Source organism: Thamnophis sirtalis, unplaced genomic scaffold (assembly GCF_051295495.1).
Source record: "Thamnophis sirtalis isolate CommonGarterSnake01/CBP01778 unplaced genomic scaffold, rThaSir2_p1.2 scaffold_5, whole genome shotgun sequence".
NCBI lineage: Eukaryota > Metazoa > Chordata > Lepidosauria > Squamata > Natricidae > Thamnophis > Thamnophis sirtalis.
Genome location: NW_028261385.1, coordinates 55,751,526 through 55,777,793, shown reverse-complemented (window position 1 = coordinate 55,777,793; position 26,268 = coordinate 55,751,526). Strand labels below are relative to the sequence as shown.

Below are 26,268 nucleotides of genomic sequence, written 5' to 3'. Positions count from 1 at the left end.
GGCCATTAAACACTCTGTTTGCTCCATTCAATTCCTCAGACTCCACCCCGCAAGGGATTATGGGTTTGTTAAAAGTTGTTATTGTTGTTGAAGATGAATATTTTGGAAAAAACTTCTCTACCAAACACTCTAATCTTTTGTTTTCAAAACATGCCTGTTAAAGCAATTCACATATTTATATCAATGTTTTGGGCTGGTTTGTTTTTGCTTGATGCAATCATTTCCATTATTTTTCCTAAACCTTAGGAATATTTGTCAATTTTTTTGTCATACAGGTAGCCTTTGATTTACAATAAAAATTGAGCCCCAAATTTCTGGTGCAAAGCAGGACAGTTTTTAAGTGAGTTTTGTCCCATTTTACGATCTTTCTTGCAATAGTAAAGTGATTCACTGCAGATGTGAAATTAGTAATACAGTTAAGTGAATCTGATCCCCCCAACTTTGCTTGTCAGAAGGTTGTAAAAGGTGATCACAGGACCCCGGGACACTGCAACTATCATAACTTAGCCAGTTGCCAAGAGCCAAATTCTGATCATGTGACCTTGGGAATTCTGCAAATGTTGTTAAGTGTGAAAAATGGTCAGGAGTCAATTTTCATGCTGTTGTAACTTTGAACAGTCATTAAATGAAAGGTTGTAAGTCAAGGACTACCTGTATTATATATTATTTTGAAAACTAGGCCACCAGAAGCGGGAAGATATAAATATACTTAACTTATACAAAATATCTCCACATCAAAATTTTATTTTCATAATCAGCGAATTTTTCATTCTGTAGTATGAAACCCACTCTTCTCACACACTAATTGATGATTCATTAGTAGCAGCACCAATGATAGCTGTTTGAAAGTAGTAGAGAAAGGGAGGGTGAATCCTTAGTCCAGATGTGAGAAAAAATAGTATCCCGCCTTTATTATTATTTATTTTATTTTTATAAATAATTTGAGGTAGTGAACTTTCCTAATATTGCTTTCTCCTCCTATTTTCTTCACAACAATAATGCTGTTAGTTGAGTCAGGGTGACAGACAATGAATGGTTCAGCATCACCCAATCACTAATAAAACACTGTCTAGGCTAGATTTTAAAACAAAATGTGATGACACTTAAATAATCCTTAGAGAAGGAAAAAGTAGTGTTAGAATTATAATATTTAGGGATGAAATCTGGAAGAAAAGTGGGAATGAATTTGGTAGGCTACTATAGAAAAGCAAATCAAAAAGCTATACTTTCCAAAGTATTTCTAAAATTCCAGATATTTCAAAGAAAGCTTTGGAGGAGGGGAGGGGAATGGGATGCCAAATTCTATCATGGAAACACTGCTTTAGAAAAAGACTGGTTTTGGTAAGTCTAGATCCAACTACATGTAAAAATGAAGTGATTACATAAACATAAAGATAATACATAAACTAGAAAGAAATCAAAATAACATTGTTTATGTGATGTTTTCATTGCTTCCTTTATATTAATTATGATTAATTAACTACACTGAGAGTATTTTTTTAAAAACCTAGGAATGTTTACTAGAAATGATTCAGCCTTAAGAAAGGATGTTATATAACAAAACCATAATATCCCAATTTTTCTATCTTCTTAGGTTCATAAAAAGCATCCTCCCAGAGGATTTGTTGGTCAGCTGAACATGTTTCCTGGTGACATTCTGAATTCTTAATTGTCAGTTATCTTTTCTCCTTCAGTAAGTGAAATATAGTCACAAAATTGCAAAGGGACTTGTTCTGCCTTAACCTTCGCTAGATACCATCATGCACTAGAAAACAGCGCTAAAATATCATAGGATAATGTTCTCCAGGATGGGAGACATATAAACAGCATAATGATTTCCCATGAGCTTCCTTTTTTAAAAAAAATGTCACTACAGCTAGGATTTAAATGGTGACACATCTTCACAGAGGACACCATGAAATCGAACTCTGGCATTCTAGCTAGGTCCAAACCTACTCATCAGCCAATTATAACAGTAACTGAACAGCTTGCTGAGAACTTGGACGAGACCACTGTGATAACCTGAGAACGCACCAGAGAACTGCATTGTTTTCATCAATTGATTTTCTTTTTAACACACAAAACAGCTCTAAAAATGCATGCCACCCTCCCCAATCTGCCATCCTATTTCCTCATGATCTACAGCTATCTTTTGGGCAGGAACAGTCAGTGTGGGATACATTAAGCAGCTTTGTTTTTGAAGGCTTCAATCGTTATTGCAATCTTTTAGTCTGAAATGCCCTATTGTTAGGGTGAAAAAGTTCATGACAGTTTTTCCTGTCTTCACAAGGAAAGATGCTTCGCAATATCTAATTCAGTGGTGCAGCTAAAATGGGGGAGGAAAAAAAATCAATACATTCTAGCTACAGTAAGAAAGCAGGAGCATCAGCCTCCACTGGGACTTCAACCTGCAGTCTTTATAGAGCATTTTGTAGTATATATTCCTGTTTGCCTTGTCTATGGCAGTTGCTTAAAAGGCTCTAACAATGATAAAAGAAAAAGTTAGCAAAAGAATATCACCCATTGGAAAGTCAAGAAGCAGTCTGGAATGTTTTTCCTCTAACCCAAGAATGAACCTTCCGCTTTGTGTGAGGTTTTTTTTTTTTTTAGAAAAAGGAAAAATAGATGTGCCTTCCTAATTCATACTAGTTTTGTTCTTTCGCAGAATAGGACTGTATTTAAAAAAAAAAGCTTATTCCCATTTCTTCAGCAATGTTTTAAGATTCTGTTAGTGGTCAGCTGTTAGGGTGAAATAAGTTAGAGCTTATTTTCTTCACAATTTAAGAAAACAATCAAAATACCCATATAGAAAATATTATCACGTGCTACTGGCCGATGGAAGGGAGGGAGAGAAGGATAAAAGGATTCAAATATTCCTTTTAAACTGCCCACATTTCAGTTTATATTTCTCCTCTTCTCTTCCTGAGTCAGTTCTTTTAGACTACCTCCTGATAGATTTGAAGGTGGAGGCTTTGGAATTGATCCTTTAAGAAAATGCCATCTGCAGGGAACCTGGTGACGGGTTTTTCACTGATGGCTGCTTTTATTTGGACCAGCATCATCCAGCAAATTAGATTAACTTCTTCCCTACTAACATTCTGGGAAGCCATTACAGTCCTAGCTATTGCAAAGAGCTGGGAGTAGGGAAGTATAATGACATTTCTTTATGCTAACTTGATATACCATATTTAATCTTTATACTGAAGAAGGTTTTGTAAGCTACTCTAAATCTACATGGATTAGTGGAGTGCACAAACCTAAGCAAATAAATTAATTGGAATTTATCTATAGCAGGAATAATTTAAATAAAAGCCTCACAGGATCATTGAACGGACATCACTTTCTGCCTGAAACCTGATGAGCACTGATATTTTCTATTTTTGGTGTTCATAGTGTTTGCTTCTTGCCTCTTTGTATATATCTTAGCCTATAATTTCTATGATGAGGTGGAAAAATACTTTATAGTCAGAATAATAATCATACAAATGTCCAAAGATGTACGCAAGCTTTTGTACCATTGTATTTAAAGTATGCATGCAATTAAAAGATTATGAATATGTCACATTGATATAGATAAAAAAATTAAAAGCTGACTTCAGAAAGATGATTCTGCATCACCTTTCTGATTTTCCCTAAATTATAAATTTGTTCTGATTGTAATATAACTTTATAATATTTTGGAAAATTAAGCAAATGCTCAGAGTTAAAAGTCAGTTCATAGCATCATCTTCAACGCAATGGACATTAAGATCTGGACCCATTTTCTTCTGCAAGAAAGAACCACAGGAGATTAAATCTACAGAACTTGGTTAATGTAGCTCACAAGTATCATGTCTGCAGTTGTGGCTTTTAAGAAGGAGGATTCTTAATCCCATTGGCCTGTCCAATATGGTCAGTAGTCATGGATAATAAGAAGTCAACTTCGGAGATCAACAATTTCATGATATCTGTTATCTAGGGACAGAATCATTGCCAATTCTATTGTTGGCCATTCACAACACTGGAGAAATGAAGTTAGAAGAATCTAAGAAACAGCCACAGATCCTAAACATTTATCAAGAATTTGATGGACTGAAATACATAGTTGGAAGCCGTGTAAAGTTTGGCTGTTGCATGCCATATGGGAGTATCCTAATTGAGCGGATCTGTCAAATGACACTCCAGAAGAACAAAGGTGTGTAGCAATTGCTGTCACACGCTCCCACCAGCATCAGCACACATATCTTGAGAATTATAGAAAACTAGCAAATCTAGGATTGTAATGAAATCCATCATATACACAAGACAAGGAAGTATGTGTATATGTGTGTATAATAAATTACAAAGAAGTATTTTATTCCTTAAGGAACTTAGTGTTAAATTTATAAATGTGACAATTTTAGATGATCATTTAGCAATTAATGTTTGACCAAAATAACTGATATCTTTCATCTGCTTTGTTTTTACATTTAAACTAATTTTCCTTCCACAGTTAGTGAATTAATTTTCAAGTTAAATTTATCCCCCCTTTTTAAAACTGTCTGTATCTCTGTTTATAAATGGGGCAAAAAAAGTATGGTGGGAATAGCACACAACAACACACCAAAATCCACCTGAAACAAGCATACTTAGTTACGTGCTGTTCTGTAACTATAGGAGCCAATCAATAGCAGCTGAATGCCATCTGCAGATCAGCACCAAAAGTGTGAGCAATGCATCTTCCCTTATTGAAAGGTTATTTTATGCAAGTAAACAATTCATCGTCTTCTTGCACGCTTGACGCTCATTTACCACTTTTGATCAATAAAATATGCAAAACAACAACAAAAAATTGAATCCTAAGAGTAGTTCTGATGCCAGTGTGATAGCTAATCAATATTCAGGTCTTCACACTTAAGAAGGCAAATGGTGGGAGGACTTCCTTTATACAAATCCATGAATTTAGGAGGTGACTTCTGCTGTTTTTAAAGCAAGATGGACCCTAGTATTTATTTACATTCAAAAGAAAAAGAATTAGGATCCACCATATTGTTTCCTGTTCTTTGAATAATCAAGCATGTCTTCTCCGAGTTGGCCTTCAGGTTCCTGCTAAAACCAATACCTGAGGGTATTTTCTTTACATTGCATTAAAAAAATACTCTACAAATTGCTTTATTATGTGACAAGGGTTATTTATATTTTATTCAAATAAAACAATTCTTACCTAATAATGAAAAAGATATAGTATATATGTATATTTCCAAAATATACAGTATATTTTGGAAAAATACATTCCAAAAGTTAAAACTTTCCTAAAATAAAGTTAAACATATAAAAACTGTTTTCAAAAATAATGTTTTCAAAAATAACAAATTAAGAAGCATGAGGTTCATTCATTGCTTAGAGGACATGAGTCAACTACTGCAGAAGCCATGCTTAATGGCCTAATACAATATGTAATCACAGTCTGGTTGTTTGGAATTCACACTTATTCAGTTTCAACATCCTTGAAGGACATAAGACGATTAAAAGTGCAATCAGAAATTGGAAATATTTGAAAAAGAGAAACTATCCACAGTTATTAGGAGATAAATATTAAATGTATCAGACACCCCAGATTTCAAATAGTTTTAGAGTTTATAACAAATATTTCAGTATTTAAAAATGAATATAGGGCACTGTTATTCAGTTAGCTGTAATGAGTAATATACTAAAAATAATAATTTCTACATAAAGGAAGGGCATCAACCTCGAATATGTACAAGATTATATTTAAATGAACCTGGAGCATATTCAGATGAGTAAAAGATGAGATCCCTATCTAGAACCTCATAAAACTATACATCCTCTGATTATTTACATGAATAACATACTAATAAGTGTGAATTAATTTGTTCTAGACAATATATAAAGTCAGTTTGTTTTATAACTTACTGAACATCCTTTATTATTCTACTTCAAAGATTTCAGTAATGCTTCCACACATTATGCCTTCCACACATTAGCCTTTCAAATTCCAATATTAGTATAGTATAGTATAGTATAGTATAGTATAGTATAGTATAGTATAGTATAGTATAGTATAATGTTACAATACAATGCAATATGCCCCCATATGCATGTATTTTACACAGCACTGCTGATCAAATATATAAAAAGCTTTTATTTCTAAAATGTGTGTTATATCTACTGCACATGCTGATTTCCATCATTTTCTGTTAATGTTCCCTGTGATTATTTGGGAATTGTTCAAGCTTCAAAAAAGTAGGCAGCCAGCTTTTATATAGCAAAGCACAGCAAGCTTTAATAGGAAAAATTTAACTATCAATTATTACTTCTTAAACTCCAGAGCCAACTTTAGTGTAACCATAGCTCTATAAACCACATGATTTTTATCAAATAAATAATATAGAACATGGTTCACAGGAAAATGCAGTAGCTTCAAGTCAATGACCCAACTAGCAGGAAGAGCATAATTTAAAGGCAGAAATTTCCAGTGCATGCACCGTTAGGCACAGTGAACCTGTTACTACTCTAAGGGGAATTGTTTGCCTCTTATTAGATTTTCTACAGCACAGCCATAAGTGATAAATGTACTGCTGTACTCACTGTCAAGTTAATCAATGCTGCCAAAGTTTTGTTGACCTAACAGTAATCCATAAAGCGAGCAGCATTTTCTCTATCTATATGACATCTCAGTCCACAGTGGGATAGGAATCTTCCAGCAGCTTTGTAAAAATAAAATCAGACTGAAATAAGAGATGGGGAAAAAATAATAAAGTGGACACTTTCAAAATGTTGCTTTTGCTTTTAGAGAAGTAAGATTTGTTGCCTCCTTGATGGAAAAGGAACACCTTAAATGAGCCCTTCTTTGAGGTTTCAACTTCTAACAAACTGATAACTTCACAGGAGGAGTACAAAAGTCTTTCTTTCTTTGCCACAGTTGCAGAAATCTCAGGCATTATAAGTATGCCTGAAATATTTTTAAATAAGCTCAAATACAGAATGATGAATAGTGTAAGAAAATCCGACTTTGTTGTTTATGGAATAAGGCAGACAATAACAATCCTCAACCCCATCACTATTGTAAATAGGAATTATTATAATAATGAAGTATTTTTATTTTTAAAAATGTGATCTGTTCCATTAACAATTATAGACCCATGAAATATGAACTTCAATTGATTTTCTTCTAGGGGTCACCCCGTTCCACATTTTATGTGCTCTAGTCATTTATTTGGGTGACAAACTGATTAATTTTTTACAGAATGAATTGAGCAGTGTAATTCTTTCTCAATCAGAAGTATTTCATTGTAACTCTTGTTCTCTAGAACTTGTGCTTTCCTAATTTTATATATGAAGGGTTTCGTGTTCAATACAAGAAAATGAAAGTAACAATTTAAGAGATCCATACAAGAATACTGCAGGATATGGTTAAAAAAATGTCAAGAGGATAGTCCTGATGGTGTGAAGCCATTTGATTCTTTCTGTAGACTGACAAACCACAGATTACAAAGCCAAGCAACATTTTTTTCCTAATACCATCTAAATTCTTATTCTTTTCCCTGCCTTAGAATAAGATTAATGAACTATTCCCTAAAACTGGGTCAATAACTTACTCTCCCCAACATTGCATTGAGGAAGAACAGGGGTGGGGGAATGAGAATTTACTTGAAATATCTCCCAATTCTATATAATCTTTTCTTTTTTGTTACTGGATTCCCTGTTATTTCCTTACAATTTAGTCTTGGGAATGATTTAATTGCAAAATCAGCAGTCTTACAGAACTATCATCTTTAATATTATTTCTAGAAATGTGTCAGAAATGTCCATATACCATGTTCCTAATTATGAAGAAAAAACTCCACCACTGAGAATGTATTGTATTTCATATGTTCTACCGCCAAGGCCTTCCATATCTTTTCCCAACTAGATATAAATAGTCTGGAATTCAAGTTAAATGTTCATTCCTGATCAATTTGGGTTAAAATCTTGTTATCTCGAGTAGGCCAAATTTTGACTGAACCTAATGCCTTTACAGACACTAAATAGAAATCTTGAGACAATCAACCTAAAAACTTTCTTCCAAGAACCTACCCTCTTTTGAAATATTTATATTAGATTCCATGCAAGGAATTACTAGGAAAGTAATTGAAAATAAAACTGTCAATATTAAAATGCCATTATAGAAATATATTGGACTTTTGCATCTGGAACATTGTGTACGGTTCTGATTGGCACATCTCAAAAATCATATAATAGCCCTTGGGGGAAAAGCAGTAGATGGCAATCAAAATTATTTTTTCTCTCTCCCTCTCTCTCTCTTATCTATGTCTGTCCACCTGTCTACAGAATATGTGCATGCATTTAATACTAGGTATATACATATGGAGAAATAGTGAATAATTTTTGTTTTGCCTTCTCATGTACTATTCATCACCAAAGAAAACAGATAAAGTTCTCAAACTACTCTTGTTGCACCATTCTCAATGAAAGCAACTATAAAGAGTTTGGCCAAAATCAAATGTACAGAACCTACACTGGGACAGCAGAAAATTGACCTGTGTTCTCTTGTGTGTTTTGCTGACTAGGGTAATGAGATGGTAAGGGCTAAAATGTTTCTAATCCAAGAAATAATTTATTTTATGTCACATTTGTAGTCATTGACAGCATTGGTTTTGTCTGACTTTTATACTAAGCCTTGAATTAATTGCTCTCAATTAATCTGTTCCAGTCTTTGATAGCTTATTTATCAGACAAGGAAAGATAGATTTAATGGTGCTTGCTGGAAACAGATTCTTTAATTGGAAACACCAGAGTGTTTAGCTCACTTTGTGTTCTAGCAATTAAGGACAATTTGGAGAAGAAGTTCTCCCCCCACTTGCACTATTGTCTCCTTGATTAGATTTCCAAAGAAGTAGACAAAACAAATGACAATACTACCTGGCAATATTGGTTCAAATAAAAGCCCAACAGCCGAATTACTTACTATGAGAAATGTGAGCCATCCCCATCCATTTCAGCATTGTCTTATATTTATTTCATTTTATCTTTGTCTCCTGAGCAAAGCACATGGCTACATTTCTTGCAAAATGCATGTCCACCACATTCTTTTCCACAATTATGCATCGCTCCAAATAAGCCAAATCAACAGGAGAAATTATTTTTCTTGATTAAGGGCCCACATTTCTCTGGGGATGAAATGAAACAAACAATTAATCTTTCCTTATTTGTTCTCAGAAACAGCAACATTCTTTATGTGTACAATAGCCAGGTACCTGTGGCAGCTAGTCGGCAGCAATTAGGCTTGAGTTGAAAATGAATGGACTTAAGTCAGAGTGCCTAATCTGCTGAGAGTTTCTACTAGAGGGCAAGGTTACGCTGGGAAAATTCCCCTGTTGTAGAAATACTGTTAAAAAATTACCTCTTGGCTTCGGCATAATTAACCAGGCTTGGGAATTTATATGAACTAGGTAATTGGAAAGAATTAGCAAGAGATATATACATTAATCTTTACCAGTTACAAGGTGTTTAATGAAATTAAAGTGCCAGATCTACTTCATGCTTTATTTTAGTTTATGCAAACTTTAGGAATTTCACCTGTAGATCAAGAATATGCAAGGGGGCAATGAGAATGGAGCACATGCAAGAGAATAAAAGAAAAGCATCTTTCTTACTGGCATTCATTCTCACTATTCCTTGTTTCTCTTTCCATGTCAACAATAGAATCAAAATACCTTCTGTGAGTTACAATGAAATTCTAACATGGCTTCAGCAAAACATACTAAATCCAAGTCAGTAAAATGTTGAAGACTTTTGTATAATTTAGCATTGATAACATAGATGGCATTTAAGAAAGACAAACTGGGTGATTGATTTTTTCTCAATACATACAGATTATATCCGCCTTTTAAAATAATTATTCTATATTTCTTGGCTAATGTAGTGTGAAGTCTAACAATTGAAATTTGCTCCTGCTTATCTAAATTTTATAACAAGATGAAGGTTCTATAAGCTGACTACAACTCTGAGCATTCAATAGTTACTTCAGATAACAGAATTAGAAAACTTCATGTGTTGACTACAGAACAAAGAGAACAACAAAGCAAGGATTTCACTTCTCATCAAATAGAATAAAATGAAATACAATATTCTTTTGAAATATAAGTTTATCATAGATTATTGTAAATAATCTAGTTTGCAATTTAGCTTTGGAACTTAAACTACTTCGGTGCAACCTCTTCTGAGTGAGACACACAAAAAATACCACTTCATTCCTATTTTGGGGGTCTCAGATCATTTATTTCACTGACAATATCCTAGACAGGATCTATGAAATCAAAATTGTGTACCAAATAGCAATACCACTTACTTATATACCACTTCATTGTGCTTTACAGCACTCTAAGCGGTTTACAAAGTCAGCATATTGCCCCCAACAATCTAGATCCTCATTTTACTGATCTTGGAAGGATGGAAGACTGAGTCAATATTGAACCTGTTGTCAGAGTTCTGCCAGGCTCAATCAAAATCCTAACAGTGAGAAAAGTTAGCCTGCAAACTACATTCTAATCACTGCACCTGCAAAGCTCCAAATATTGAAGGCATCATATTTTTTAGTGAAAATGTTGTAGCTTTTCTCAAATATTAATTTTGCTAAAAAATGAAGGATTTTTTCATGAAAAGTATTTTCATTTTTAATGTTAATTTCTGATGGGTTTAATACCCATTATTTTAACATAGTTCAATAAATAAATATTCTATGAATATATTAATTTTAATTTTTAACATGGTAATTACCAATGAGAGCCAGTTGGTGTAGTGGTTAAGGCATTAGGCTAGAAACCAGGAGACAGGTTCCATCTTGGGCACAAAACAGCTGGGTGACCGTGGGCCAGTCATTTTCTCTCAGCCTAGGACTGAGACAATGACAAACCATTTCTGAAAAACCTTGCCAAGAAACTGCAGGGACTTGTCCAGGCAGTCTCTGAGAATCAGACATGATTGAACATAAGAATAAACGTAATCAATACAAGCAGAAGCACTCTTTTGGGGTGCTACATAATTTTTAAAAGTGGGAAAGGGAGTGGGAAGTGGGAGTAAAAGTTTAGCACTATCTTAGAACAGTTCTCCAACCTTGTGGACTGCGGGGGTGGGTGGGGGTGGGATGTTTCTGTGTGAGCAGCAAGCAAATGTGTGCACAGCTCCATTTGTGCAAGTGGCAGGCACATCACACCTACTACTTGCACAAATGGGAATGCACGCATGTGCACATGCTCACCCACTGTTTTTGGCAGCCCAGTTCTGAACAGCTCATGGACCGATAATTGGCCACAGCCGGGGTGGGGGGGGTGTTTGGTACTACTGGCCTAAAAGACAGAATATCCTATTCAGTAATTTCGTTTCTACTTGGTAAATACATTGCAGATAGAAATGGCTGCTTTAGTGTAGCACTGTCACTTCTCCTAGGATGTTCCAAAGAGTACATTTGTTTTCTTCCATATATTATCGCCTTCATAGGAAACTGCTGACAGTCAACTAATTTGAAATATTGTCATCTGTGGGTACCGTAGACAGTACTAGAATGGTTTCCTTTAATGCAACATGAAATAAGGAATGGGAAAATGATACTTATAATCTTTCAGAGGCTGCAAAGGAGCCAATAGACCAAAGCTCAATCTAGATAAAGCAGTGGTATCATAAGTAAAGATAATTTTTTTCAACTAAGTGGGTTATATTTCTAACACAAGATGGCTGTCACCATTTTCAGTTGGCATCACTGCTACAAGCTTTCTCAGCCATATCTAATGAATTGAAATAATGACCCATAATCTGATAAAAACATTATTCTGCAGACTGAATGATCTGTAGCCAAATAGTCAGATAAGATGAAATGGGTATCATTGGATGTACTAGAGAATGTTGGTTAAGGTGCCTGATTTCTTTTTACAGTTGTTGTCAGCTACCCAAAGTTGTGTTATTGAAGATGGACAGATATATAAGTATTTTAAGTAAATAAAATAATAAATATGATTTTAATGATATTGAGAGCGAAGCCAATGTTTTTGTATAAATGTTAAGAATCACATAAGTATAAAATACAATTAAAACAGCCAATTAATAGCAATAGCAATAGCAGTTAGACTTATATACCGCTTCATAGGGCTTTCAGCCCTCTCTAAGCAGTTTACAGAGTCAGCATATTGCCCCCAACAATCCGGGTCCTCATTTTACCCACCTCGGAAGGATGGAAGGCTGAGTCAATCCTGAGCCGGTGAGATTTGAACAGCTGAACTGCAGAACTGCAGTCAGCTGAAGTAGTCTGCAGTGATGCATTTAACCACTGCGCCACCTCAGCTCCTAAGAATTGGGAAACATTTTCCCACTGCTGGTCATAAATTGTTGAATTTCATTCACTTGAATTGGTGGGAAGAAAAAAGAAAAAAACACTATTTTTTCCCATTTGTCTTTTTCTTGGTCTACCTGGTAATATTTGAATAAGATTTATAGACAAAACAATAAACTCCCTCTGTCTGAAGAATCTTTCTTTAAACAATACAAAAGACTGAAGGCGCTAGCAGCAAAGAAAGTAAAACAAATTCAACAAAATGATGAAACATGCATTTCCAGTAGAGTTTGTGTCCACAACACATTGCAATATTTTCCCTCTTGCCCACTTATAGGCAAAGATCAAAATGTGAATGTATTGAGAATTGGTTGCTAATTGACTATATCATCCAGCCATCTCTAAAGCATAGATTAGTGGCAAAAAACTTATTTACTTCCAACATAGGCCGAGTTTATTCCCAAACATTAAAAAAAACACCATCCAACTATGCTAAGTCTAAGGCAAAAGTAGTTCATTATCTCATTTTCAAGTATTCTTCATTTTGCCACAGCTCAGAAGCACTCCATGTTTGTTGCAGAGTCCACTGTTTAATCTTTAATACCTTAGGCAGCTTGTGATATGTATGTTGTTTTTAAAGACTATTTTAAAAAATTAAAATAAATAAAGGTTTGAGTTTGATTCTGCAAGAATTCTGCTCAGAGTTAAGTGAAAATTATTGATATTGTTTATTATTAGCAGAATTTACTGTTTCTCCTATTGAAAAAACATTGCTATATGTTGCCAGATAGTTAAAATAAATACTTAATAAAACTGGGTTGATGTGTTATATATCCTTCGTGAGATATTTACACACACACACACACACACACAGAGAGAGAGAGAGAGAGAGAGAGAGACTCCACAGAATCTTAAAACTGCTCTTACCAACAATGATGGATTTAAGTTATTAACAGATCAAAAAAGATGGATGCTCTTCTGCTTTTCTTAATCTTCATCATCATCTAGATCCATTTAAAGATATGTGGTGCACTAACAAAGTTAGTTAAGGTTTCAATAAAATCAGTAAAATAATCTGCCCTGTTACATTGAGTCTGCATTGATCAATAAAATCACTTGTACTAGGAAAGTACTGTTAACTACTGACAATCCTAGCCATTAATATTATTTAACACACTTCTCACAATCTTTAATGAGGATAAAGAACATTTTGGTTCTTCACACTTATCATACTGCTCTTTCCAGAAATCTGTATAAACACAACTCAAAAGTGATCATTTAAAACTAATTAGGGTTTCACAGGGACAAGGACACTGAATAATTTCTGCTAAGTTTTCTGTGTGATTAATAGAAGTCTTCAGTGGCTTTCTTAAAAACAAGATAAAACTGGAGTGAAATATATTTGCATATATTCCAAGTAAATTTCTATAGTTTACGCCATCAGAAAGCCCATTTCCAGATATTTATTTCCTAATATAACGAATAAAAAAACCCAGAAGCTTTTACCAGAAGTCTTACGCACTTGTAAAATATTAGGTTGAGAAAGGCTACTATATTGTCTGTTGAAACAGTATATTACTAAGATCTAGGTTTGGTGACACAGCAAAGTTTATGACTACAATATTTATGGGTGATAAAAATATATAGGGAATTTCATTAAGTTAGAAAACATATGTATTAATAACTATGAAAAATCATTGGGAATCATAGAAATGAGGTGTCTATGAATGAATTACAACTCCTTCTCTTAAACTGAGGAAGAAAATTTCCGAATAGCTCATTTTATTTAGGTAAATCAGTCTAAACAGGATTCATATAAAAGCTTTCTTCAGATCCTTGAAGCACTGACTATGACTGATGGGATTTTTCTCTCTCCAGGAATAAGCAAATTCTTGAATAAATTTTGAACACATGAAAAGATGGGTATTGTGAATTTTCCTATTTATCCAAAACAGTGCTAAACTAGAAAGCTAACCGAGTAGCTTTCTAAGATATGAATCTGCAACATGTAGCCAATCTGCACCATTCTGATGCCAACAGACAACTCTTCACTGTATTTTAAGTTTGCTTTACCAACTGTGTTGTTAAGATTGGGAGGATGGTGAAAGAATTAATTTTTCTTTAATTTATTTCTCTTTCCATCCACTATAGACTTCTTGTTCCTATAAAAAGGGTAATGAAGTGTTTTCTCCTAAAATATGATAGATTTAAACCTCAATATTCTGGTTTCCATATGTATTTGAAAATCAAATTCTTTTAGTAAGAAACAGGATTTCAAAATGCCAGTAGACAATTAATATTTGTCACCATCTCAATTAAACCTAGTATACTTTCTTTTTATACTGCTGACCTGGAACACAGAATTGCCTTTGGAGAGCCATTTTCTAAAAGCTAATCAAAAACATTTTTTTATTCAAGGAAAGAAATTTTATAACATATATATATATATATTTGCTAACTGCCCATTATTTTGCTAAGGACAGAAAATAACAATTGTGAGATGTTTTTGCTAACTGAATTTGGTTAGTATCTATTATGTTGAGAGAATCTAAATACAATTTAAAAACACAAATCTACAGCTATTGTTAACAATATATTATTTTGTTCTATAAACATTATCTCTCCTAGTCTCCAACCTCTTGTATGATGTAATAAAAACATATTTTTACTATGTACATGTAAACATATAAACATGTTTATAGTTTAAACCTCCAAGCCATTTTGTTTACATTTTCAGCTGTATAATTACTTTTAACTGTGTTACAACCAAAATGGTTTTTTTCAAACTTTTGAAAGAATTGTACTGTATCATGACTAAAATGGTTAGCTTTTTCCTACTCAAAAATACCTTTCAGTACTGATTTCAAAGCATTAGGAGAGGAAAATCAGATTCCTATTTTAAAATTATTACATGGATTCACTATCATAAAAAATCTGACATTATATTAATTCTTGCTGGGCTTCATCAAGTATTTCCTTTTAATTGCAGTACCATCCATAACTTGAACAGATTTTTCTCTCATAACACTTTCACTAATAGACAGGACCATTTTCACACATTTCTTTTTCAGCTTGCAAGGTCTACCACTATTTCTTCCACTGTCCCACAAGGTTATCATGACTATCAAAGAAGTTTTAGGGAGATAAAGGAAGTAGTAGGGAGAAGGGGGACATTTCTTCTTTCAGTCCTGGAAATATTCAACTCTAATAAAGTTTTTCCCAGAAGAAAGCTGTGGTTCGTATTCAATGCAAATAAAGTTCTGAAAACCAATAAAAACAGATACCCTAATTAAATCTATAAGTGTAATACACTCATTTTTAGATTTTATTCAAAAATGTTTATAATTAGCTTAACAATGAATGCTTTCAGTGGGTTAGGCATAAACAGATACTGATACTTTATAAAACTCAACGGAAACTACAGTACATTGTCTTACATGACAGGCTAAAAGTAAAGGTTAATACAGGGCCACATTTTTAAACAGTTTATATCAAAGCACTTTCCACAGAAAAAGGCTTTAGTGAAGAATTTTAAGAGCATGGCAAGTATCTAAGACATCTTCTCACCCCCCCCACCCCCAAAGGAAGTACCTTCACATAAAGTTCAAAAACAAAGAAATAAAGAGGTAGACCTCAAGGACCTTTAAAAGAATTCTTTAAAATATTGTGTTGCTGAAACATTTACTTTTGGACCTCATGAATAAAAATAAGACATCAGAAATGGACTAGCTGATTGTTTCCTCCATTCCATGTACCTGGAGCAGACCACAATGATGTCAGACTGGCAACTTAATGTCCCTTCATAAAGGACAGTCAACACAAGAACATTAGACACATGCACACAACATGATATACATACTGTCATTTGCTTTCCTAGATACTAGTGACTTTTCATTGTTTACTACAACTGCAGAGAAGTTCTTGGATCCTTTGTATGCTCTGTCCAAGTTTTTAGAATACGAGCAAACTGAGATTGTAAAAATCACAGAAACTCTGAGATAACTACCATCCAAAAACAGAAAGCAGCAAGAAATATAAATTAGAATAATGCTTTCCCTTCTGTAATATTTCTCTTAGCACATCCAGTTTGTGTACATGTTAAACAGAACATTTTAATTTTAATGTTACAGTGGATAAAGAATATTAAATAAATGTAGAACAATGATATTAACTGAATCAATGCTATTTATTTAAATCAAGTTTTTCTCTTTGCAATAACCATGTCTTTATCCTTTGCAATTGGGACTGTCTTTAAAACAATATAGTTGTACAAAGCTCAGATATAAATATTTTAGATAGACACGAAGCAAATAATATATTGCTAGAGTGGTTATGTGTAAAATAACAGCAGACTTCAATGATCACTGTAAAATACATTTTAAAGCATCTGGCATTCAAACTCCTGATATTGCTTGGAGAAAAGATTCTTCTCTGTTCATTGTTAAAAATAGCTTACCTGTAAATAAAATTCTAATCCCTGACGACGCTGTTCCAAAACTTTGGGCACCCAGTTCCTCACATGCTTTGAAGGGATTTCTGGAGTTCTTATGAATTTTTTAAGCTAAAAAATAGGAGCAAAGAAATAAACTCTATGATCAATATAACAGATTATTTAAAAATAAAAACTTACAAAAAGAGAAATAAACAAATTGGGAAAGAAGACAAAAAAATCAATAAGCTAAGTTTTGCTATGAAAAACCTCTATGACCGTAAATGGGCTTATTCAATTACAAAAGATATTGGTACTGCAAATTTGAAATAAACACTTGTAACAGCTAACAGACTGGGCAATTTCTTAAGTTGGATACATTTTGGTATGTCAGCTAAATACTAACTAACCAATATACAACTCTAATAAATCCGAAAGAATGGAGTTTAACTCTTACTTTAGATGAACTCTTGAGCATTAAGTTTAACAAACAAACCTTAAAAACTGTACTATACAGATAAAATGCAATTTGTTGTTTTTTTCCTTGCCAGACGGGCAATTTAGAAAACAGCAAATACAGACAAATGAAATATCTATGAAAATACCAATGCTTTGGTTTTGAGAGGACAAGAATTTCAAAATCTGAGAAATAAGGAGGCAGAACAAAAGATTTTTGAATGAATTAAGCCTCAGAGATTACAAGAAAGGCAGGCTGAGTGGCAGCAATGTGTATGAGTATATGTATTATTATTCCTCTCACTTTTTGGCAGTGGAAATTATTCCAATGAAACAATTGTGCTTTTTCTTTCATTTTTCCTGTTGATTTGACAGAATTCAAAAAGTAGCTGACAAGAATATAAAGGTAAAAAAAGAAACAAAAAACAAACAATTTTATTATATGGTTTATTTCACAGATTTCAGATTCAAATGATAGTCAAAATCACTAGCCAATAAGCAGAGTGTGCATTTCCAAAATTTGCTAAAATTGATACAGATTACTGAGACAAAAAATATTAATCTCAAAACAAAAGAAAGACACCTTTAAAGAACATGCTATATATTCTTACTTTTCAACTTTCTGGGTAGTATTCAAATTTATATTTTTGTAGCAAAGGATAAGCAAGGAATCTGCTTCAGAGGGATGGGAAATATATGATGTGTGTCAATGGTAACATGCTACAACATCTTGGGTGACATGCCAGTATTCACCACTATGCAACAATTACTTTAAAGCACATCCCATTCTTGTGTGATTTTCAGAGGCTGTGGATGGCTTGTGATCTTGTGCAACCTCTGGATCTCAAGGAAGTAGGCCATGTTCTTGCATGACCTCTGGAGCCCATGTAAATCCTGCAGGAATGGGGTGTGCTTTCGTGCAGTTTTGGATGCTGCGGAGGCTGTGAAAGGCAATTCTCCAAAACCACTTCAAAAACAAAAGCCTTGTATGTCCTGGAACAGCCTTGTGAAGGTTGCAGGGGCCTGTTAACAGAAAGAGAATACCACTTGAAAATAAGACGCAAGCGGCAGAACCTGGAGAACAGTGGGCTGCAAGAAAATCACATATTATTGGGGAATGACACAGTGTGGGCTTTTTGAGTGGCACCAGTGGTGCTAGAGCTAAAGTTGAGGCCTGATATGCTGAAGCCCTTGAAGACTGAAGTCAAAGCCTCCTCTACTTTAGGCTCAGTCACAAAGTGCCACCGTTCTATGAGATCTAGATGACTGGGAGATAATTGTTTCTTTTGTGTGTGTGTGTGTGTGTGTGTGTGTGTGTGTGTGTGTGTGACTTGCCAGCAGAATAAAGCTAGATATTTTCTGAATTTTTGAAATGCTAAGTCCAGAATGTTTACCATCACTGTGCTAGGACTATCAGATCTGGCTTACAAATATTTAGACAACTGGAAGACAGCCGCAAAGAAAAAAAAGAAAACGTTAATTCTTCATTGCCATCTAGTAGTTGTCAATATTTTTATAGTCCTTATATAGTAGTCCTACTGTGCACCTCAAAGTGAAGTTGTGATTGACTTAAATACGAAAGAATCTTCTATAACTACAAAACTATGGCTTTGTTTTGGCTGATTTATAGCCAGATTATTAAGTGAATATGAACCAATTCCTGTCCACAGTTTATGGTTTTAAACTGGGAAAGCAGGATATAAATATTAGCAAAATACTCCACTCTTCCAGTTACAATAGAATTCCCTATGCCACTAGACTTGAAATTTTGGGCTTGCACAATCTGGAACTGAGCCGCCTGCAGTTGAATCTAAGCATAGTACACAAAATTGTCTGCTACAACATCTTGCCTGTCAATGACGTCTTCAGCTTCAACCACAATAATAAACGGGCAAATATAGATACAAATTCAAGGTAAACCACTTCAAACTTGATTGCAGAAAATATGACTTCAGCAACAGAATGGTCAATGCCTGCTCTACCCAACTCTGTTGTTACAGCCTCAAACCCTCATAGCTTCAAACTCGAACTGCCTACCCTGGACCTCACCCCATTCTTAAGGGGTCTGTAAAGGGGTGTCTGTAAAGGGGGCATGCTTAAGCGCACCAGCGTCCCTGTCTTACTGTCCCCATTTATCTGTATTTACTTCCTTTGTTCCTGTTTAGGTTCATACCTATGCTTGTTATATTGTTATGTTATATGTTTGATGAATAAATAAATAATAATTAAAAATCAATTCCTCTACAAATATCTGTAAGGGATCTGGTGATTGTGACATATCTGGACAGTTGTGACTTTTATGTGCCCTTGGATACGTTGCTTTTTTTACTGTAGATGAGAGACCTATACTTCCTTTGTCTCATTAGCAAGAATAATATCTAGCTATCAGGATTCCAATAAAGGTTATGATTAACTTTGACATACAAAACAGGCTGCATTAAAAATAAAAAGTAAAGTAAAAAGAAAGATAATAAATATATTTTACCTATAGTTGAAAAAAGTAAAAGTGGTACTCTCTAGGTACTTTATCAGTTCAAAAATTGTGTGAAGGGGTGGAGATTGAAAGTCAAAACGACATTCAAACTCAAATTTGACTTTGACATGTAAAGCCCACAGGAGTAGAGTAATTTACATTTCATCTTTCATCTTGACGAGATGTCATCTGACTAAAAGCTGTGTCAACAAATGTTTCAAGTCATGAGATTTGAATATCAAAGAAAAAAAGTCTGCTGTTCAGGAAGGAATTCACAGATGCTGATTTACAGATGCTCATTTAAACCAGACTTCCATAATCTGGTGTTGTTCTACAACTACTATTTCTGATAGGCATGTAGAAAGCTCCAACATGATCCAGTGTTCTGATAACCTTAAGCAGATCTGAATTTGTAAAAGGTCATGACTGAGGCACAATCATAGCATAGTCAATCTATGGCTCTCTTTAAATATGGAAATTGGTGATTCATATAGGAAAAAACCTAGAATTTCCTGGCATGGATTTTAGTTCTTCTGGATTTTCACTTTAAATAGGATAGTAAATAAGCAATGCATTTCTCAAACCATAATGCTACAAATGCTGGACAAATCCAACATCATATATGACAGTAATTAAAATAAAAATAATTGAGTTAGATACAGTATATTTAACCTCACAATTTAGGCCAAGTCAGTATAACTACTTTATTATGCTTCCCTTCCATCCTACAGTTGATAGGAAATCTCATGACCTTAAATCTTGCTGCAATCATGTGCACCTTTTTCCAAGAATGGGTCTGTAATGTGCTTGACCATACTGTTTTAATGTATAACTTTCTAAAGGACAAGATTTAAGGCTGTCCATGTTACAGAGGTCAACCAGCTGACTAACTGACATAAAAAAAGAAAAGCTGTAGAAATTACAGTTGTGTTCTTCCTGGCAGCCAAGAGAGAAATGAGGAACAGATAAAAACAAGATCAAAGGGGGAAATTCCACAGAAAACCTGCAAAACAACTGGAGCCAAGAAACTGCTGGTATGGAACAGCTAATTCAGACATATCAGCATGCCCTGCATTTTCTGGGTACTATGTTGACTGTGAGATATTAGGGAAAACACCTCTTTTGTTACCTAAAACTTTAAGCTGCGTCAGCTGCAAGAGAACATTGTAATGTAGGGAAAGGCATATAGACATGTCCTTGGAAATCAGGTACATTCATTTATTAAGTTTAAGGTAGTGAGTCATCACTGCATCAGGGCCAGCAGGCAGTGTGGATTTTCCCTCAGGTAGGATTAAACACTGTTCAAAAAAGTGAATTAGCAGCAAGCCAAATTAGATAAGCAGAAATAAAACCTTATGGGCAGAACTTCGATATAGCCTAGAAAAACTGGCTATGATCAGTCAGCATAAAGCCGTGGATGCTGAAGAAGAGAGGAGGGGATTAAAATGAAGTATACCTAAACTACAGTGTTTTGCTGCACATCCCACTTTGTAAAGCAATTCCTGAAAAATATGAGGTTGTCATGTTGGCTACTGGAAGGAACTTCAAGTGGCTTGCTAAAGATCAATATCTCTATCCAGTATAGTTTGGAAAAGTGGCATGGCACCTGAGAGTAACTTTCACCCTCACCTAGCCTTTCCCTCTGGAAAAAAAAGGTGGATAGATAATATTCAAAGGCATAGATAATCTTTCTGTGACTTGGATTTTTCTTCAAAAAGACTGGATACAGGGAATTACCAACTCCCACTTACTTAAATTTGTATTTTTTTTCTTTTCTGTCTGTTGCCCCTTGAGGCTTTGATCATCCAGTAGTAATGAAAGCAGAGAATTAACCCCAAAAAGAAAGGTAGTAAAAAAAGACAAAGTCAGTCAAAAAAATATTCCTTTGCCTAAATTTAGCCTACTTTTGATTGAGGGACTACTGAATTTTATCTGGGCCGGTGGGATGCTATATAGACACAGTAGTATGCCATGCTTGATCAGAAGAGAGTGGAACACCTTATTTTCTTTGTACCTGTTAGGAATATAATCTAACGGTTGTGTTTGCAATATATAAATCATGTAACAATGCTGTACCTGTTTCTTTAAATCATGCTGTAAATGTGATTGGTTGCTGTTTCCTCAATTGGCCATAAGATGGAACCAGAATCACTGTTAGATGCTGATCTGATCTGAGTGTTTGGAAGCTGGCTGTTAGAAGTGCCGTATAGTGATCAGCGTGAGCTATTGTATGTTTTGCAACTGCTAGCAAACTTTGTGTACCAGACTGTTCGTATGATTATGGACTATGTTATTTGGATTATCCCTTAACTGAAGATGTTGATGACTGACTGTCTTAACCTTGTATGACTTGGACTGTTTGATGGACTCTGATACCTCTATTTCCATGAAAGCAAAAGCCTATTTAAAATATAGTGTCTCTGTATGCTAGTTTGTGTGTTCTCCAACAACACTCTCACAACGGGGAGTTTACCTAATACTACCTACTTACTACCTACCTACTTACCTTTAATTGTTTGAAAATGGACAGTAAGGTAAAGTATTAGCTTTCATATTCAGAAATCAAGTGCAGTCGCTATTTGGGAATGAATGGAAATGGGTTACAGACAGTATTACTTGAACAATTTGCACAGTATACTTACTTTTTTATGGAGAGCATGAAATTCACTATATCTTTTTTCAACAAAATGCTTTCTTCCATTCATTAGTACTTCGATCTTAAAGACCTGTGAAAATAAAAGATTACTTTTATGTATTTCCTGATATGTTTGTTTTGTGATCGATTTCTTTGCTTTAATTACTGTAGCCAATCTTTTCTACCTCTCAAAACCCCACAACACTCAGGAGATACCAGGATGCAACATTGATTAACGAGCACTCCGATGCCTTTTAACCAAGTGTTTCTTTAAATCCATCTAAGGATTAAAACGTCTAGTGCCTTAAAAAGTCTATTTTGTTCCACTCCTCTTATTCCTAGACATTATCTGCATTTTGCAACTGGATATTTTATCCCACAGTGACGGAATTTTATTTTAAAAATGCAAAATAAGTGAGAAGCATTTGTGCTTCTCTGGTCATGTAATATACACAGTACGTTCACAACATACAGTGATAGGTATCCCATAAGCTATTCTACTTTTTGGCATCTTTACTGCATGAGATATAAATACGAGTACTACATTATAGGTTAATTTCTGCCCTAACCTATATACTCTTGTTTAGTCCCAGCTGGACCTTTTTTTAGTGTTTAAACTACTTTAAAAAATGTGGTGCTGACTTGTTTTCTTAGCATGATGAGTATGACAGCTTTGGATGCTGTCTGTACAAGGTTGAAAGGCCAGATGAAGCAGCTCTGTAGATCCACTAATTAGTAGCCACTAACATGACATTTTCTTGATTTCCAGGTCACTAGGTCAAATCTTTAGGGCAGGTGACAAGAAATATCTCACAATGCTCATGAAAATACAACCTAGTGAAACCAAGATCAGAAAATTGCATAATAAAACAATCTATTTACAATCAGTAAATATTCTTACTTTCAGAAAAAAATAGATTGAGAGAGTGAATAATAGATACAGGCGATTTCTAAGTCTGAAACTGTGTTAAGCATATTTTTGTTCTCCCCCAAAATGAATTTGTGGAAAAATGTTAGATAGGAAATTTTCCAAAAAAGAGAACTATGTAACTTTGTCTGTTATAATTATCTAGGCATTTTGTAGATAAAAATCACATTTACTTGGACATGGAAGCCAAGTGAGAGATTGACAGCCAATAACCTGCAACTTAGAATGTATTCAAGCTTGTTGTCTCAAGGAAGTAGACAAGACTTTCCTCAAGGTTGCCTCTATCATTTGTGGATTTGATCCTTGTTCTGCATGACTAATATTTCTAACACAATTTCTATAATGAGATAGGAAACAACTGCAGAAAAAGCATCTCTGTAACTTCAAGCACTTTTGAAAGAATGAATTTTGGTGAAACAACTTATGTGAAAATTTGCAACTGTATTTTTTCTCTAAATCATGTCATATCTATAGCAAATTAGGTTTATACAATACACTAAGCCAGGGGTCGGCAACCTTAAACACTCAAAGAGCCACAAAGGTCCTAATTGGAAGCCCCTGTTCAATTCTGGAACCAACCGGAAGTCCAGTTTCCCCACCATAGCAGCATCCTTTTTCCTCTACCTGTCCTAACCAAAAGCACTATCAATTGTGAAGCTGACAGGAAAATCCATCCCTTGCCATAGAGTCTTCTCCTGGTGTGCCCCACTTCCTTCCCACAAACCAGAAGCTACTCTCAAAATTGTGGTGCCAACTGGCAACAGGGACCACAGCAGAGGGATGAAAGAGCCACATGCTGTTTCAGAATCATGGGTTGCTGATCCCTGCACTAAACTGTAGTATGGTTTGATTTTAGCTTGGTGTATTCTATGAATCCAGCCAAATTGTAAATCATGATTTAACATTATTGATGAATCCAGACATAAAACACATTCAACAAGCACTACTTAGGAATTATGAGTGAACTGGAAAAATAAAGTTATCTATGTAGTACAGTGATAACTAGGTGGCATCGAGGGATCACCTAGTAAATGGAAGCTCATTTTAGGGAGGGCTAGTTTTCTTTATATCGGTATGAATCAAGGAAGATATAATAAACCTTTTTTGGTGGGGATAGGGATGAAAAACTCTTATTAAAGTTCAGGATCAATGGTCAAAGTTTATGAATGTTGTGAAGATAATTTTGGATTTCCATATTGTATGTATGGTCTGAAGCTTCTGTATGTCAGGGATTGTTTTCCAGAAATACTGGCTTAAATATCCATATACTACTAAACTCTGTATCTGGGGTATTTTACTTTTCAAAATCCCCTTTTCATAATTCTAAATTAATTGCATTCAGCTTATAGACTTCATATAAAATATATAAACAGACATAATGTAGTTTATCTGGCTTTGGTTTAATGTGTTATATGAATCTAGTAATCATAATTAGTTCACTATAAATTATAATTTAGTATGTTGTATAAACTGAGTCAATTGTGGTTTCTTTAAAAACCCCGCAATAAAACAAGGTATGGTTTAGTATGCTTTATGAACATTGCTTCTCTAAAGTGTACAGATTATCAATCAGCAACAATACAATTTGTTTTTCAACAGATCAATACATCTTTATTGCAATTTTATCATTGTAATTCTTCAGATTTGTGTTATGCTTGCTAAGACCAATTAAAATTAGCTTTAGGATATTTAAAATTCTTAAAATACTGGTCTTACTGAAAACTGCATATTTCAAGAGTTTTAGAGTGTGCCACATGACAAATGCAAACATCAAACCAAAGCATGTTCAGACATCAGACATGATTATTTATGTATTTATGATATTCATACATTTTCTGAACCAAAATGAAAATTGGTTTGTTCCTTGCATGTTCATTATCGTATCTGATAAAAAGACACTGTCCATGTAGCAATGCACAAAGACTAAGAATTACCCATAACCATTTCCATTTTACAATTTTTGAACAAAAAATGTTAAAATATGGATTTAATATGCATCCTCATTTAAAGTAATAACTTGAGAATTCGGACAGATTTGGTTCACACAATGCACCAAGTTCTTACAGAATAAACTACATTTGGTTAAGTTCTCAGAATTCATTAAGCCAACATTTAAAGAAGCCAGTTTATAATTTATATGTTTCTTGTGTTATTTTCAATCTAAGCAGTATGTTAGGAAGGAGTGAAATATTTTCCCACTGTACCAAAGCTATTTTTTCTCCTCCTTAAATATGCTTTTTATAACTTTTCTTCCCAAGAAAAAAAAATTACAGCTTGTGGCAGAACTTTCATACAGATCATAGCAAAGAAAATCTATTAACAACAAACACATACAAATCTATCTTTCAAACCACATTCATTTCCTTCTCCATCAATGTGTGCAACCTTAAAGTTGGGGGAATGGGGATTGATGATGAGTATGCACACATTTAACCCATTATATAATTTGGCTCTTTTAGCAAGGAATATAGAACTTCAATTATTACATTCTGCCTTTCAAAGGTATAATTCATAAATGAAGCAGATAGAACAGATTATATTTATAACCGCTTGGCAGTCAAAATGAATATTCTTTCTCTTTCACCACAATAAAAGTGCATTTAGTTCTCAACAATTTTCTCCTACATTGAGCCAATAGTTGGTAGGGAAAACAATTACCCATTTAACTCATATAAATTAAGAACAGACAGTGTGTGAAGGCTTACACTTTTCTCATATTAATGTGCCTAAAATAGGACATTTTATCTCATAACTATCAAAAGATGGAGAAATACTGAAACCTATTAAATTAAAGTCCTATTTGAAAAATTCTTTGTGAGAAATCATAGCAAAGTTTTTTTTATAGATTTCAGTAAATATATTTAACAGATGTCTTCATTTAAAGTGAATATTTAACACAGAATAGTAAATCATTGTCTGATTATCCGGTATAATAAATGCATTACAAACTATTATGATAAATACACTATAAACCATAGCAAATTTGGAAAGCAATCTATCTCCCTATACTATAGTATAAAGCAACATTCCCAATTGTTAAGGT

The 26,268-nt window shown here is 34.1% G+C and overlaps 1 protein-coding gene across 1 annotated transcript in view; it reads right to left on the bottom strand.

Moving 5' to 3' along the window:
- The window catches only part of SNX24 (sorting nexin 24), a 70,070-nt gene that overhangs the window by 9,224 nt on the left and 34,578 nt on the right, over positions 1-26,268 (bottom strand). Inside the window, exons 2-3 of the mRNA XM_014055983.2 lie at positions 22,305-22,388; positions 16,761-16,865 (exon numbers count right to left, since the gene is read on the bottom strand). Of these exons, the coding sequence (XP_013911458.1) occupies positions 16,761-16,865; positions 22,305-22,388 (189 nt within the window). The remainder of the gene's footprint in view (positions 1-16,760; positions 16,866-22,304; positions 22,389-26,268) is intronic.